General features: G+C 34.7%; 1 protein-coding gene across 3 annotated transcripts in view; it reads right to left on the bottom strand.

Moving 5' to 3' along the window:
• The window catches only part of LOC111038287 (RNA-binding protein Musashi homolog Rbp6), a 381,310-nt gene that overhangs the window by 90,773 nt on the left and 275,584 nt on the right, over window positions 1-14,953 (bottom strand). For all 3 annotated transcript variants that reach the window (XM_022321331.1, XM_022321333.1, XM_022321332.1), the window contains one exon: window positions 6,118-6,210. In XM_022321331.1, coding sequence (XP_022177023.1) covers window positions 6,118-6,210 — 93 coding nt within the window. The remainder of the gene's footprint in view (window positions 1-6,117; window positions 6,211-14,953) is intronic.

Below are 14,953 nucleotides of genomic sequence, written 5' to 3'. Positions count from 1 at the left end.
ATTACCAACACGATTATTAAAGCGTTTGACATTCCATCGGTACGATCATTTTTTTAAGAACGTGAGACATTGTAGATGAAACGCTTTTTAATATTCTTGATTGAAAATTAATTTTTGCCAAATAATTTATTCATGTTGATTGGCCGATCCGCGTGTACGAATTTAACCAAGGTAAATTGAAAAATGCGAAAAATGCTTACGTACTCTTTGGTATGAAACGGGCCGTCTTTAGTCGAATTCGTCGAAATCGATCATTTCGACACATGGGTAATATTATTGTTGCGAGAAAAAATGAGTTGTTTTCCGAACAATCTCGATTACATCGAGTTTCCTAGTAGTGTACGCATAATAATAAAATTGTACGATTTGAATTTGGAAGAAACTGAGCTTCCCGCTGCGGAGACCGAATAGTGTCGACTGTCGAGTGAAAACAAAAATAATTTTATTTAAAATGAGTTTTATTTTTCACCATTCATGAAAATAAACATCAAAACGTTCACTCTTGTAAACAGAAGTACGGTAAAATAAACGCACCGTTTGTAATGTATCATATTCTACAGCATTTACCAATAAATTGTATACGATTTACGTTTAAACACTTCCCTCGCCTCTCAATAATTGCTAGTGCACTAACTGCTTACTTTTTTTCTTTAATTTGTTGATCATAGCATATCCGAGCGTACCGTTTAAAACATAACAAGTCGGATAACAGGGTTTTTTTTAAAAAAAAAAACAACATATTATGGCATTAATAAAAAAATGCAAATTTACATTTAGATATTGCCAGGGTAAGAAGAGGCATTTAGCTGTTGAATTATCAGATTTCGATTGAACGTTCCGAAATTGTGGGTTTATTATTCTTGAGCTGCGCATAACGTTATTGAAAAAGACGAATATATTATGCTGTGATGTAAGACGCACGAATTCTCGATAGATATATGAACCGCATGAATAGGATATGCCCGCGAATCACATTAAGTGCAATAACACACGCGTATAATAACTTGTATTATTATTACATAATAATTAAACTGTGCTGTTGTGACGTAGGGAGCGTGTAATCACGGTCGTCTACGTTAAAAACACCCCCCCTCCCCGTACCAGGGCATAAGAATTTACCGATCGAAAAATCCGCGGTTGAAGCGGTTACAATATATAACCTGTATTCGCAGCAACATCAGCAGTGATCAGTGTGCAAAATACATATTTTATAAATTATGCAACATAATCGTCGAATTATACACAGAACTTCGGCGGGCCGTACAGTATGATTTTTCAGGATCGGGTGGGCTGGACGAGCCGCGGGTGTGCATGCGTATATAGGTACGCGCACGAAACTTTCGCCGCTCGCCGATTTCCGGACGTGACAAATGAAACTATATAATATAAACCGTTCCGAGTGAGCTCCGTAGACTCGTACAGTCCCCGGAGTCGGAACCCGTCCCCCCCCCCCGGCGATTTCACCCTACAACCCTCACCGACCACCACACTGCAGTGACTGTCGAGAAACGCGCGGTCCGTCCGACAGATAATTATTTAGTCCTCGACAACGAAGCTCGATCCTATGCACACGCACACACTTGCATATTATTAAATATGTACATAAATATACGTTATACATGTATATAGTGTGTATACGACGACGACGGCGACCAGCGAGCGAAAACTTTTCAATTAACTGCTGCTCAAAGTGTATAGGTACTGCGGAATACCCACCCGCACCCCGCACCCATCCGCCAATGCAGCTGCAGACGCAGTCGTACCGTCATAATATTATATATTAATATATACAACGCACATCATATTGTGACGTCTATAACTGCAGTTGTAGTGGTACCCACAATAATAACTAAAGATGCACCGCTGCACTATACACGTCTCTTATAAATTATATATTATCATATTATACTCGTATAATACGATAAAACTGCTGCTGCAGCGCATAATATTACTATCGTTTACTTTATTATATGTCATGACACCTGCAGCTGAACGACCCACAATAATGCACCTATGCATTATTGTATTGCGATGGCGTATGTAGTAGGTAAATACATAAGTACGCAATTTTTAGGGACAGATTTAGATGCTGCAGTTATTAAATGGTCACGACATCCCGAATCAATTAAAAAATAATAATATTTAAGTCACTCCCCTAAATAATCGACGCCATAACGTTCTAACCACGAGCTTGTACAACCTTGAAAAAATTATAGACATTATTATGCAGGTACAATATAATATAATTTGGTTTAACTATACTATTATTCAGCATTTTAACCGAATAGCAATTGAAATAAAACTATATAATATAAAAAAAGATAATTTTGTTTAAATTTTATCTAAAACGGATTCCATTGGGACCAAAAAAAATATTCCGTTTTCACAGGTTTCCGTTTATATTTTTGAAATAAATTCATTAAATCGCATACAATTTAATATTAAACTATTCTGTTGAAACTCCATGCACGTAGTATTATGTAATGTATAATATTATTTATAAGAAATAATATACTATTCCTAATTATTTTTAATGTTTGACTTGTCGCAAAAATTATAATGATGGTATATATAGGCCGTGTATTGCATAAAAAGTGTGCGAACTAAGCAAAATAACTATAAATAGTAAATCGCACATAGCAATTTCAATTATTTCAATTATATATTTTAAATATTTAAATGTATTAAAAATGTGAGTGTTTATATAAGGTAACATATCTCAATGACACTATGTGTAGCAAAATTATTATGTTATGCCTTATGATATTACGTATTATATTAAACTATTAAAGAAATTATTTTTACAAAATGTATATTTATGTGAATGTTAAAACTGTTTTATATTAATGTATTGAATAAAATATACAGTGTATGGGTAGGTACTAACAAGAAAGTCAACAGCAATCAAGATATTATGTAAAATACTAATATCACATACGATTTGAGTCACCGGCTTAAGTAAGTCTTAGTTTATAACTAATAATTATTATTTCAAAATAAATTACTGAAAATAAGTGTTGATTTTTTTTAAATCTAATTCCTATAGAAGTTAACTACAACGTGTTAATTGTTTTTTTGTAGATTTTATTTTATTTAAACGAGGGGCGTTTTTCAGGATTGGTGATACATTGGTTCAGGGTTTATTATGCCGTTCGAGTGAGCGAATTAAATTACATCCCAACTATACTGCAAGAGAATCGCGGGTTTCCGAGAATTTGACAAAACCTGACATAGCAATTGGAAGGGGTGATTTCTATATAAATTGAGATTAGGTCACGCAACGAATATAGGAGGAGGTACCTTGGAGACCGGATGTAATGTCATGACTTGGATAACGGAATCACCGTTTGTAACCATTTGACCCTTCGAAATCGTTACCGTTTTATGAGGAAAATCGAATAATATAACGAATGTATACATTTTTCTTCTGATGGTTAATTTGTGTATTTGTGTAAAATGTAATATTTTGTCCCTCTGATTATTAAAAAAAAAATTACGTTAAATCCCCGATGATATTGTCGGAAAACACGCATCGATCATAATACAAATTACATTACTATTACGACCGCCGTGACCCGAAGCGAGAGAAATTTCTGGCGATACGCGTTTCGAATTCGGACGACCGTTTTGGAAAATGAACTCACGCAGACATCGGAAAACATCGTAGGATTTTTTTTCCAAAAATGTATTACAATAGACCATACAATGTATTATGTATACATACATATTATATGTTCATATATATATATATATATATATAATACATAGAATAAGTATATGGTACATAATAGTACAAACAGCTAGAGAAAACGCGGGAAAAGTCATTTAAAATAATTTTTCTCCGTCCGTAATTTCCCCAGTGCATAGAAATTACCGTCCGGGATTTTTGCTCCCCTTCCACTGTATAATATACCTACATTTTTGTACTGCACGTACGTATATATATATACACACCTATCTTTCTTGCCACTCTCATTCAGCTGACGCCACATAATAATCGATTTATAACAGTTTCTCGTTGGGCTTATGCATCTCTCTCTCTCTTTATATATTATATATATATATGTGTGTGTGTATATATATATACAGTATGTATTATGTACATCCAGTACACACCTACAGTGTATATACGTATATATATATATAAATATTCTCCTCCTGCGCCTTCGAGGCCACTGCTACTTCCTCCCCCACCCACACCGCCGTCGGCCAATCCCCCGGCCGCCGCTCCAGCGGTTCAACCGACCTATTTTACGACCCCGACGGGCAATTCCTCCGAGGGCCACCTCCGCCGCCGCCGCGGATTATCTTCCTCTCGGCCGAGGCGGCGGCATGTCCAAAAACCCGAGCAGCAATAAAAAACGGTTAGTGTGGGACACGACCGAGAAAACCGTTCTATAATGCGTTCCAGGTGCTCGACTACACCGCGCACAAACACGTATATTCTGCAAGTATATACAAGTATTTTATGCGGCTGTGATGTAAGTATAGGTAGGTAGGTAGGCAGGTAGGTATACAGCACACACGCGGATAGGTGTATATCTGCACGTAGCAGCGGGATTAGGAATTTTCAATGGAGGGTCGGGATATATTTTAGTTTATAGATCCGGTAAAACAGGAGAGTTATGTTTGAAAAAAAAAAAACGTCCATATGCGCCAAAATGTAAATCATTACGATACTCTATATTTTCGGTACAGAATAATATAATAATTGTATAACATGGATATATTATGAATTATGATATTATATACCGGTACTATTTACGATTGATAAATATTTGTTGTATGATAATATTATGTGATTTGTTTTATTTTTTAAAATGACTAATATTATTCAAGTTTCCGGCGCTTAAATAATTTGAACGCGAGGTCTGCAGCGGCGTGACACACATATTTTATTACGAATATTGTAAACATTAGGTGGGTATATGATAATAATACAAATAATACTGCAGTTATATTTTATGCACGCACAGGGGGGCGTATCGGTTTATATTTTCGTTTCTAGGAGTTATTATCATTATAATATTATTTTCTCGCCCGCCTACGATAATATCGTGATACATTATCGTCACCGCCAAGTGCGGTGGATTTCGTTTTTTCCGCGAAAACGCTTCACGACGGCGGCGCGGTGTTGTATAGTGTAATATCATAATATAATAACGCGCCGCTGTATATAATAATATTGCAGGCAGGTAAACCGTGCATGTTTTTTGTGCCCCGAAAATCCGAAGTGTATATCGTGCGCGTTTGGATTTCCATAATATATCACAGTTATTAATTTTATATAATATTATATGATTATCGCTATCGTTGGGATTTGGCGGCGTCGTCGTCATTCGGGTTGCAGGTGGGTTTACCCGACCATATATTATTATTATTATTATTATTATTACTATACACATACGCGTGCATTAGATTATACACACGTATAATATATTATAACTTTGAGAAAAAGCTCTCCGACCTTTTTTGTGGGGGATCACTATATATACATATACACATACGCCGAATCAGATAACTGCTCTGCTGCTGCTGCAGTCCTTCCCGTTTCCGCCCTGCATAACACATTTATAACGGGGTTTTCGTATAATATGTGCGCCGCACGAACATGGTAACCGCTTTTTATTTCGTTACTTTTTATGTTTTTATTTTAATACCCACTTTTAAGTTATACGAACGCTCGCGATAAATAATCACCGAAATGTTTGTACATAATAAAATGCATTAGGTACATTGTACAATGTATAGTTATAATAGTTATAGTATACCTACAGACGGAATATATCGAACAATCGACCTGAGAACAAGAATTGACGCTAAACAATTATTTAAAACCAAAACCATGTACAATATCGTAACGATTGTCGCCCATCGACACCGTACATTACTCTTAGTAGTAGCGGTAAGTAGGGCACGGCTAATGTGCTGAATGCGACTAATTGCAAGCGGGGAGTCCTCTGTGACCATCAATTATTCGTAGGTCTAAGTATAAATATTAATACTATTCATATGGTAATTTATTATTTAAATCGGTGAGGTGAATTTTTTTTCTAAGTTCTTTATTTATTTATTTTTTTTTATCTATTAATCAAATAAACTAATTGACAAACTTACCGGTCCAAATTGCTCAAAGTAGTTTTTGACGTCTTCTAACGTTGTTGGCGCCGACAATCCACCGACAAAGATTTTTTTCGTTCGAGTCACCATCTGAAAATTATTACGTAATATTTAATACGATTTTCTACACTTCATGAACTTTTTTTTATTATGCAGGTAAGTTATGAATAATGATTTTTTTTTCGAAATTGTTATTCTTTACATAATAATATAATATAACAACTTAGATATAATATTATCAACCTTTCACAAAAATGTTTTTAAATATTTGCTCAGACATATTAAGCAAACGTACGATTATTTGTAGTCGCCGAAAAATAATTTTAAAAGTTCTGTAATATACACCGTAGATAGGTATAATATTTTAAGCTAATATATTTTGTATAAGCGGAATTAAAATATTATAGTCATAATAGAGGTTAGGTTTATCATGGCCAAAGTGTTAAATTTAGTGGTAAATCCACTAAGAATATAATGGTAAATACACTTAAGTGTATTAGTCTAACTCTAAACTCAAACAGTATTCCATATTGGACGTAACGAATCGAAACCCCAGCACTGAACCCACAGTATATAATATATATAAACGTTATTCATACAAGACAAATTATAAGCGGCCCCGGGACATGGTCCATTATTGATATTTGGTGTAGATTAAGTTACTTCGAAATAACTATAATATATTCGTATTTCGGTGGATAATGTAAAAATACGTATTATATTTTGCATTGACTTCCCGACGTATTGTTAAATACTTTTTTTTTTATACTGACACAGATGCGTACATCCCATCAGTACTCACCTGTGTTGATAATGCTATTATATAGATGGGTATTCTGAGACGTGTTAGATATAAAAATAATCGTAACACATTTTAATATTTCATAATAATTATATTACAGACAATTTTGTGTCTGAATTATACGTATTGATTTGATAAAATATACCACGAGCAATTCGTTATTCGTACCTACGATTATGCGTATAAAATTATTATCTATCTAATTGGAGTTATCCAAAAATTAAATAGGCATGTAAAAAGTTTTGAACATATTCGAAACGTATACAATATACTTATACAAACTATTATGAAAAAAAACTTTACACGATTATGCACGCACGTTTATACGAAAGCACGCTCGGATAATAATATATATTTTATCGACTAATATTTTTATTTCCAAAACGTTAAACAAATATGTGTCGTAATTGCCACCGTTAAAGGGTATGCGTATACAGTTTTGACAGCGTTGAAAATCACGCCAGCACCAATCGGCCATGTGTTTATCTGTATAGAGTGGGTTTTAACGGAGTCGATCGTTTATATTTCAAAAATGTAATCCAACCCGTCCCCTCGACCGAGTAGGTATATGTATATTAGGGTGGTCCTTATTTTTCGATCTCTTATTTATTCAAATAAAACCCCCCAAAGTCGTTTGTATAGTGATAAAAATGAGTTTTGTAAAGTTTGGGAATGATTGAAAATAATTAACCCGTGCCACAAGAGCGCCAAAGATTGATATACATTGATTTTTCAAGAAAAAAAAAAAATTTTGTTTTTTTTAATCGCAGGTCCTAAAATAAATATTTTTTTNTTTGAAAAATTTTTTTTTTTTTTTAAACGACGAGATTTCGGCCAACTTTATTATAATATAATATTCATTAGCTCTCGAGGGTTTTTAAATCATTTCTCGGAAATACGATTCCGTTTAAATATTTTATCGAGCCACCCGAGAGAGGGACGCAGTCATAAATAAATCTACGGCATTTAAAGCGCGCGTCCGTCAGTATTTCAAAACAACGACACTCGCTATAACTATATATCCATATACATTTATACTTATTGTTATCGCTATATATGTATGTATATTGCAGTGTAGTGTGTACATTACATACCTAATAATAAAATAACACAGTTTACAGTACGATGTTTGAATTGCAAATCAAATATGATTCTTTCAAATGCGAAGCGTATACCGCCTAAAATTATTATTACATGTGTTTACAAACTTACAACAATAATTACAATGCAAATATTATAAAACACTGCAGTTGTACGTGCATTATTATAAATATCACGACACGTTGTACGACTATAATATAGCTCGTTATGTAATGTGTAAGTAAAAGATTATAATAAAATAGAGAAGACCGATGGCAATTATAAAAAAAAAAAACAATAGAAACAACATTAAAACATTGCGGATATTATATTTTAATTATAATTATATAATGCAATAGACTCATCGCTGTAAAACACTATATAGATCGGTGTATACATTGTTTCGTATTATTATTATTATTATTATTATTATAATATAAGCGGATATGATATTTTGTTCGAATACGGCATGACGATAGTAATAATAATAATTAATCGGCACGCGTGTAATTTAATATATACATAATTATATATATATATACGAGAGAGAGAGAGGAATCTTGTATTATTATGGTCCCGTGATTACGCGCTCCGACCACAATATCGCTTGGTGGTGGGTGATTCAGTAGCGTTGTTTCGGGGTTGGTGGGATGGGTGATGGGGGGGGTTGGAAAACATTTCGCATTTAAATCGGATATCCCGAAACGCTCTGGGTTCGACCCTATGGACTGTATATGCGGGGCTCCGACCGGGAAACGAAACGGTGTGCCGGCGGTTCCGGCGGAGCGGGAGGTGGTTGTAACGGTGGATAGGGGTCGGTGGACGGAGCGATAAATTATATCAAATTGTCCGGGGACCGAAAAAGGGGAAAAACCAAAAAAAAAAAAAAACAAATAGCCGTCGTTTTCGCGGTGACCCGTGCTGCTATCTGTGCGGCAAGTGATTTTACGCGGTAAAAACGGGTAAAAAATTATATTCATTTCGAATTTCTAAAAAAAAAAATTCAAACTTATAAAAGATTTCATAAAAAAATCACAGTTAGGTACACTTCATTTTACCGTTGCAGTGCGGCGATTAGTGACAAATATACATTTTTTTGTATTAAAAAAAAAAAAAAAAAACACCCGTCACCGACTCAGAAAAATAATACAATTATTGCATAAGACACGCTCTTAACCACCCTCTGACTCCGACGACGGAGGACTTACGCGATTACATAACTATTATTCCGTTGTTGTGTAATAAGATTATGATATTACATACGAGTACAATTGTCATTGTTACATACCATGTTTTTAGGAGTCTGATGGCAAACAGTGACCACGGACTGTTGGTGTTGTTGGTGTTGTTGGTGTTGTTGGTGGTGTTGTTGGTGGTGTTGGTGATGAGTGGGGTGGTGGTGAACCGGATGGTGATGGTGATGGTGTTGCGGCGGAGGTGGAGGAGGAGGAGGAGCTGCGTAGACGGCTACGGGGAAAAGGGGGGACCCACCGAACGGACAGGGTTCCGTGTTTACGTGGATGTTGATAACTCGTGGGTAATAATAATGTTATAGCGCGCTATATAGCAGCAGCGGCAGCGGCGGCGGCTTATAGCAGCGTGTACCGTAGTCGTCGTGTATAGCAGGCGGCAGCAGCGGCGGCAGTTTAAGTGGCGGCTATATAATAATATTATACAATTATTATAGCAGCAGTAGATTGCGTTTTATTATCGCGTAGCACGTTGACGATCGGTTTAATTCAATTATAATAATAACAATACTAATAATAATAATTATGAAATATTACGGTACTACAACGGCGGCCACTGTACGACGGTATTATTGAGAGCGAAAAAAATCTACGGCGACTGCGGCGGTTAAATCGCGTCAAAACGGTGGTGTTTCGGTGCGACGGACGCGGACGACTGCGGCGGCGGCGGTGACGACGACGAACGATAACAACAACAAACCCGACGGGACGACGAGGGGACCGCGAGCGCTGCCGTACCGTCCTGTGCTTTGAAACGCGCTCGAATGGGGTGCCACCTAGCGGGCTGGCCCGGTGGTGCCACCGTCGTCGGCGACGACGCTGTCGCGGGGGGTGGTGAAAACGCGAAGCGGCGGCGCGGCGGTAGCGTCAGCGGCAGCGGCACCTGACCGTCGGCGAGTCGCGCGGCGCGCACTACAGCGGCGGCGGGGGCGGCGATTACTATGTTATGTTATATTTATATATATATACATATATATATATAGAGAGAGAGAGAGTAATACGCGCGCAGCGGCTGTATAATAATGCGCCGTGTACGACGACGCTGACGCTTACGCTGACGACGAGGACGCTGACGCTGACGCTGACGACGACGACGACGACGACGACGACGACGACGACGACGACGAAGAGGACTATACGACGACGACTATGCGGCGACGACTTCCTCGTGTGCCCATGGCAACGGCGGCGCACGCACTCTGTGTACACGCGCCCTCCGCCGCCCGACCGACTGACTAGGGGCGGCGAACGCATCGTCGGCGGTGGTGGCGACGACGACGACGACCGTAATAAATAATCCAAATAATAGGCTCAAAAGTTTTTTCTTCCTTTTTAGCCACCAAACCATCGTTGCCGCCGTCACGAGCTTTTCAATTAATAACTTTAGGAACAACTCATTTTTTAATGAATCGGTTAGGTCGGAAAAAAAATCTTTCGAGTAAAAAAAAATACGTACGGAACAATTGAATAATTAGTTTTTAATAATGTTTTTTTTTCTTCCCGCTGTCGTTTCGCCCATTCCGTGGTCACCGCCACTCGCACCACTCTTCCACCACACCCCTCCTCCCTCATCCCCTACCGCTGTAACCTAACCGATCGAGGCTGCAGCTCGATTCAGCGAGTCATTAAGCCGCCCGAAAATTCGCGAAATACCTAACTATAAATCAACGGATAAATTCGAAACACGTCAGAGACGCGTGAATATTATATATAATATTGAAAACACCATGGGAAGAAAAAACCCTTCTCAAAGCATATAACGCTCGAATAATAATTATATTCCTAAATCGGCCTAAATGCCTAATGCAACTACAATGCCTCCTATACGTGCGTGTTCACTTGGTATACTTGTCCATGGCACTCAATAATGATTTATAAAAATTGTTATTATGATATATTTGTTTTAAAGTTATAACGCTTCAGGCGTAAATATTAAGTACTCAATAAGAATACAACCAAGAAAAAATAATAAATTTCTTTGATTTGCCCATCGCACAATTGAACTGTACACAACAAATTTATTGCACAATGTATATGCAAAAGTGCAAACCGAAATCATAAGGAAAAAATATTACAAAAGTTTTGGCACTAAAAAAAATTATGTTAATGAAAAGTTTAAATTTTAAGTTTATTGCGATGTTAATAACAAAATATCAATCGTTTTCAGACTTTTGTATATTATTGTACATTGTTATAGGGATGCTATTAGCTCAAGAGGAAAATAAAATGTTATAAATGAGAACGAATTTAAATTCGAACGAAAGAAAACATAACACAAAATAACATCGTGTCACACACACAATGATTTGTTTATTGCATTCTATGTACTAAAATATTTTATCATCTCAACATGTTTAAAATATATCTCTACCGTAAAAACGACGTTATGTTGAAAGTTTATATTTTTTCAGTAATGAGAATAACGATAGTAAAATGGTGGATTTTTGTTGTTTTTTCGCAATTTATATTCGATACAATTTAAACGAGCTGCGGGCTTAAAAATTTAATGACAGTTTTTTTTTATTTATAGGCAAATAATATTCTATAAACGCTTTTTTTTCCTGTAAATTTCGTGCTAATGCACTCGGAAATAATCTGCGATATTCTTTTGAGAGCGTATACAGCCAAGGTTTTTATTTTTATTTTATATAAATAAATACGAATATAAAGGTTTTAGGGCTTCGTAAAAAATGTTTACCGGCTGAACCTGTGAATAAGAATAAAATCAGAATCTTCTCTATTACGCTCTTAGCAAATCGAAAGATGCGGTATTATTAATTTATTATTTCATGTCCACCTACTCCACGCCAATACAATTTCCAAATGCAAATGCTAACTTTAAAATTACAAAAAAAACTGTTTTTCGCTTAAAAATGTGTACGGATGCTTATGCTCACAAATAATATTAAATTGTTGGGACGTATAATTAATAATACCCACTTGAATAGACTGTAAAACAAAATATACGATGGTAATGGGCCTGTAATGTGGTGGAGGGGGCATGGATGGGTCGATGCGCTCTGATTAATTTTTTCAACCCCTATAAAGGAATCAGCCGCATATCATTAGTATCCATTCTCTTAAGAGTACGTTCTAACAAAAGATACATTTACAATGCATTATAGAGGCAATGGAGGTACTTATATTAGCGTATGTGACTGTCCATCATATTTTCGGAGTTCACTATTTTTTAACGAATAATATAATCACCGCCTACAACGTCGTGTGTGAATCTTATAATATATTATTATATTTCTTTTATTTCTTCTGTAATGTGTGTTCCGCGAGAGGAGATGCGACTTCGGTGTATCGTTATACGTCGGATAAAAAACGCGCTCGAATTTAACGTAGGTATATTCTTCATGTCATATGGTTAGGCATTGAGTACGGCGTTATGTAAGTCATAAAATCCAATTGAAACAATCGCAATCGCTGTATATATATGTTATTATTGTTAGTTGTCACTGTATATAATATGCAGGTTAGGTTACAAGTTTACAACTATATACGATGCATATATATATATATATATATATTTATTTATATATTACATGGTTACTGGATAGGTATAAGTATAATGGTTTTCGTGCAGTTATATACACGCATCTGCCCGCGTCCAATCGTAATGCCTAGATTAAGCAATGGTTGTCACTATATATATTACTGCAGCCGAGGGGTGGAAAATAAACGCATTTTTTTACTTCACCCTTAAATAAAAGGAGAAGAAAAAATCGAGCCAGAGTAACAAATACGAAACGCCAATGTGTGTGGCACGCCTTGTATATTTTTCTAACGAACGGCACTCCAGTAATCGTACATATTAGGTACTAATATAATATAATGCCTATACATATTATACCGATAGTGTTGTATCGACGGTTTCAATAATATTATGTACCCGGGTAACCTATATTGGTAATGTTATATTTTTTTTTCGCGTTTATTAATTAATATAACAACATAGATATGTAGTATACGCCCACATAATATTTTAATCTGCGAATATAATATTCTATCGAACAGACGACGACGAGCTAATATTTTTTTAACACATTTCGAGTAATTGCGAATTGCTATAAAAGCAATAACAATATTATATTATATTAAACGTTTTTATTTATTTATTTGTTTACATTGTTCATTTTCAAGGGAATCATTTCGCAAATATTTTATGCGTGCTATATGCGTGCCGGAGAACGAATTTCGAATAAAACGCGGTACTTTTGTTTTCCCTTTCTAATTTATGGGATGTGTTCGTTTTAATGGCCAATTATAGATTAATAAGAACATAATATATACATAATATACGGTCGGGTTATATGCATAATGTTTGGGAAAAGTACATGCAGTTTGAATTGTATCCCCGGAGGTTAGGTAAAAGTTAAAGTGAATTTTGAATTGCACGAAAACAATTACATCCATATTGCTAACTACGTGGTACCTATTTAGATTTGACAATGGTTACACGTATATTACTTATAATAATTATTTATATTGTATAAAAATCACTAATATTATTACTATTTATACTCAAACATACCATAGTCAAACAATTATCGTATTTGCAATATATTATTTTATTTTGCCACTGTTATAATAATTACATAGTCTCACTGTAGTAGATATTTTAATTATATGCAATATCGTATTAAATTCCATACAAAAAATAGATCTTTATCTACTTAAAAAACATGTAATCGACTTTGTTTGTGAGAAATTTCATTAATATTTCAGTTTTTCACAGTCGCAGTGAGCATAATGATAATAATAATTATAATTATAATAAATAAAATAAAAATCGTTTAAAATTTAAATATTATTACGTTGTGTTTATCATATTGAGCTCTTCCGAGAAGAAAAAGTTTAATGATTATTAAAAGGGTTTATATAAATGGAAAGTAAACGTTCATTTCAGCGTACGAAATATCATTGGTGTTTTTATTTTATTTTTTATAACAAAAGGAACTCATTAGTTTCAAACAATTGCGAAAGGAATGAGGAAAATAAATTGAAATATATACAAGTATATGTATATATGTATGTATATATATTATTTTATAAATACTTAAACAAAGAAAGCTAAAAAAGTTAATTACAAATAATATTCTTATCAGTTAGTTTGCTAATCTCGAAATCAATTTAATAACAAATTTTCAACATATTTTTATTAAAATATTTTCAAACATTTAATACTTTCTCAGCTTATTTAAAATAAATAATTTATTTATTGTTTATAGAAAATTATAAAGAAATAAAAATGTATGTATTAATGAAAAAATACATGACAAACAGTTTTTGTATATGAACGATCAAAGTAATTATTAACTTAGGTAAAAGTGTATAATAGAGAAAGGGTGACTAGGAGAGACATAACATTTTAATTTTTCAAAACTTCACAATTTGTGACTTGACTTTTATTTTTTTTTTTGATTCTGAAAGCAGTTAGAAATACCATTACTAGAAAATTAGACCAATTAGTGTATATGTATTTTCTTAAATGTTTAGTGTTATAACAGTTATAACTTATTAACAAGTTGTGCTTAAATATTAAGAATTAATAAAATCTTTGGATCGGCGAGTAATGGTTATCTGTGACAAATAGATTATAACAGTATCTCTATTACTATGTCAGTAAATTCGGTCAGATATAATATTTTGGTTTAAACTCAATTGCAACAAAATCAAAGTGAAATGCAGAGCT

The sequence above is a fragment of the Myzus persicae genome, unplaced genomic scaffold (assembly GCF_001856785.1).
Source record: "Myzus persicae strain clone G006 unplaced genomic scaffold, MPER_G0061.0, whole genome shotgun sequence".
Taxonomy (NCBI): Eukaryota; Metazoa; Arthropoda; class Insecta; order Hemiptera; family Aphididae; genus Myzus; species Myzus persicae.
Note: the sequence above shows the minus strand (reverse complement) of the source record. Positions and strands in the feature narration are given on the sequence as shown.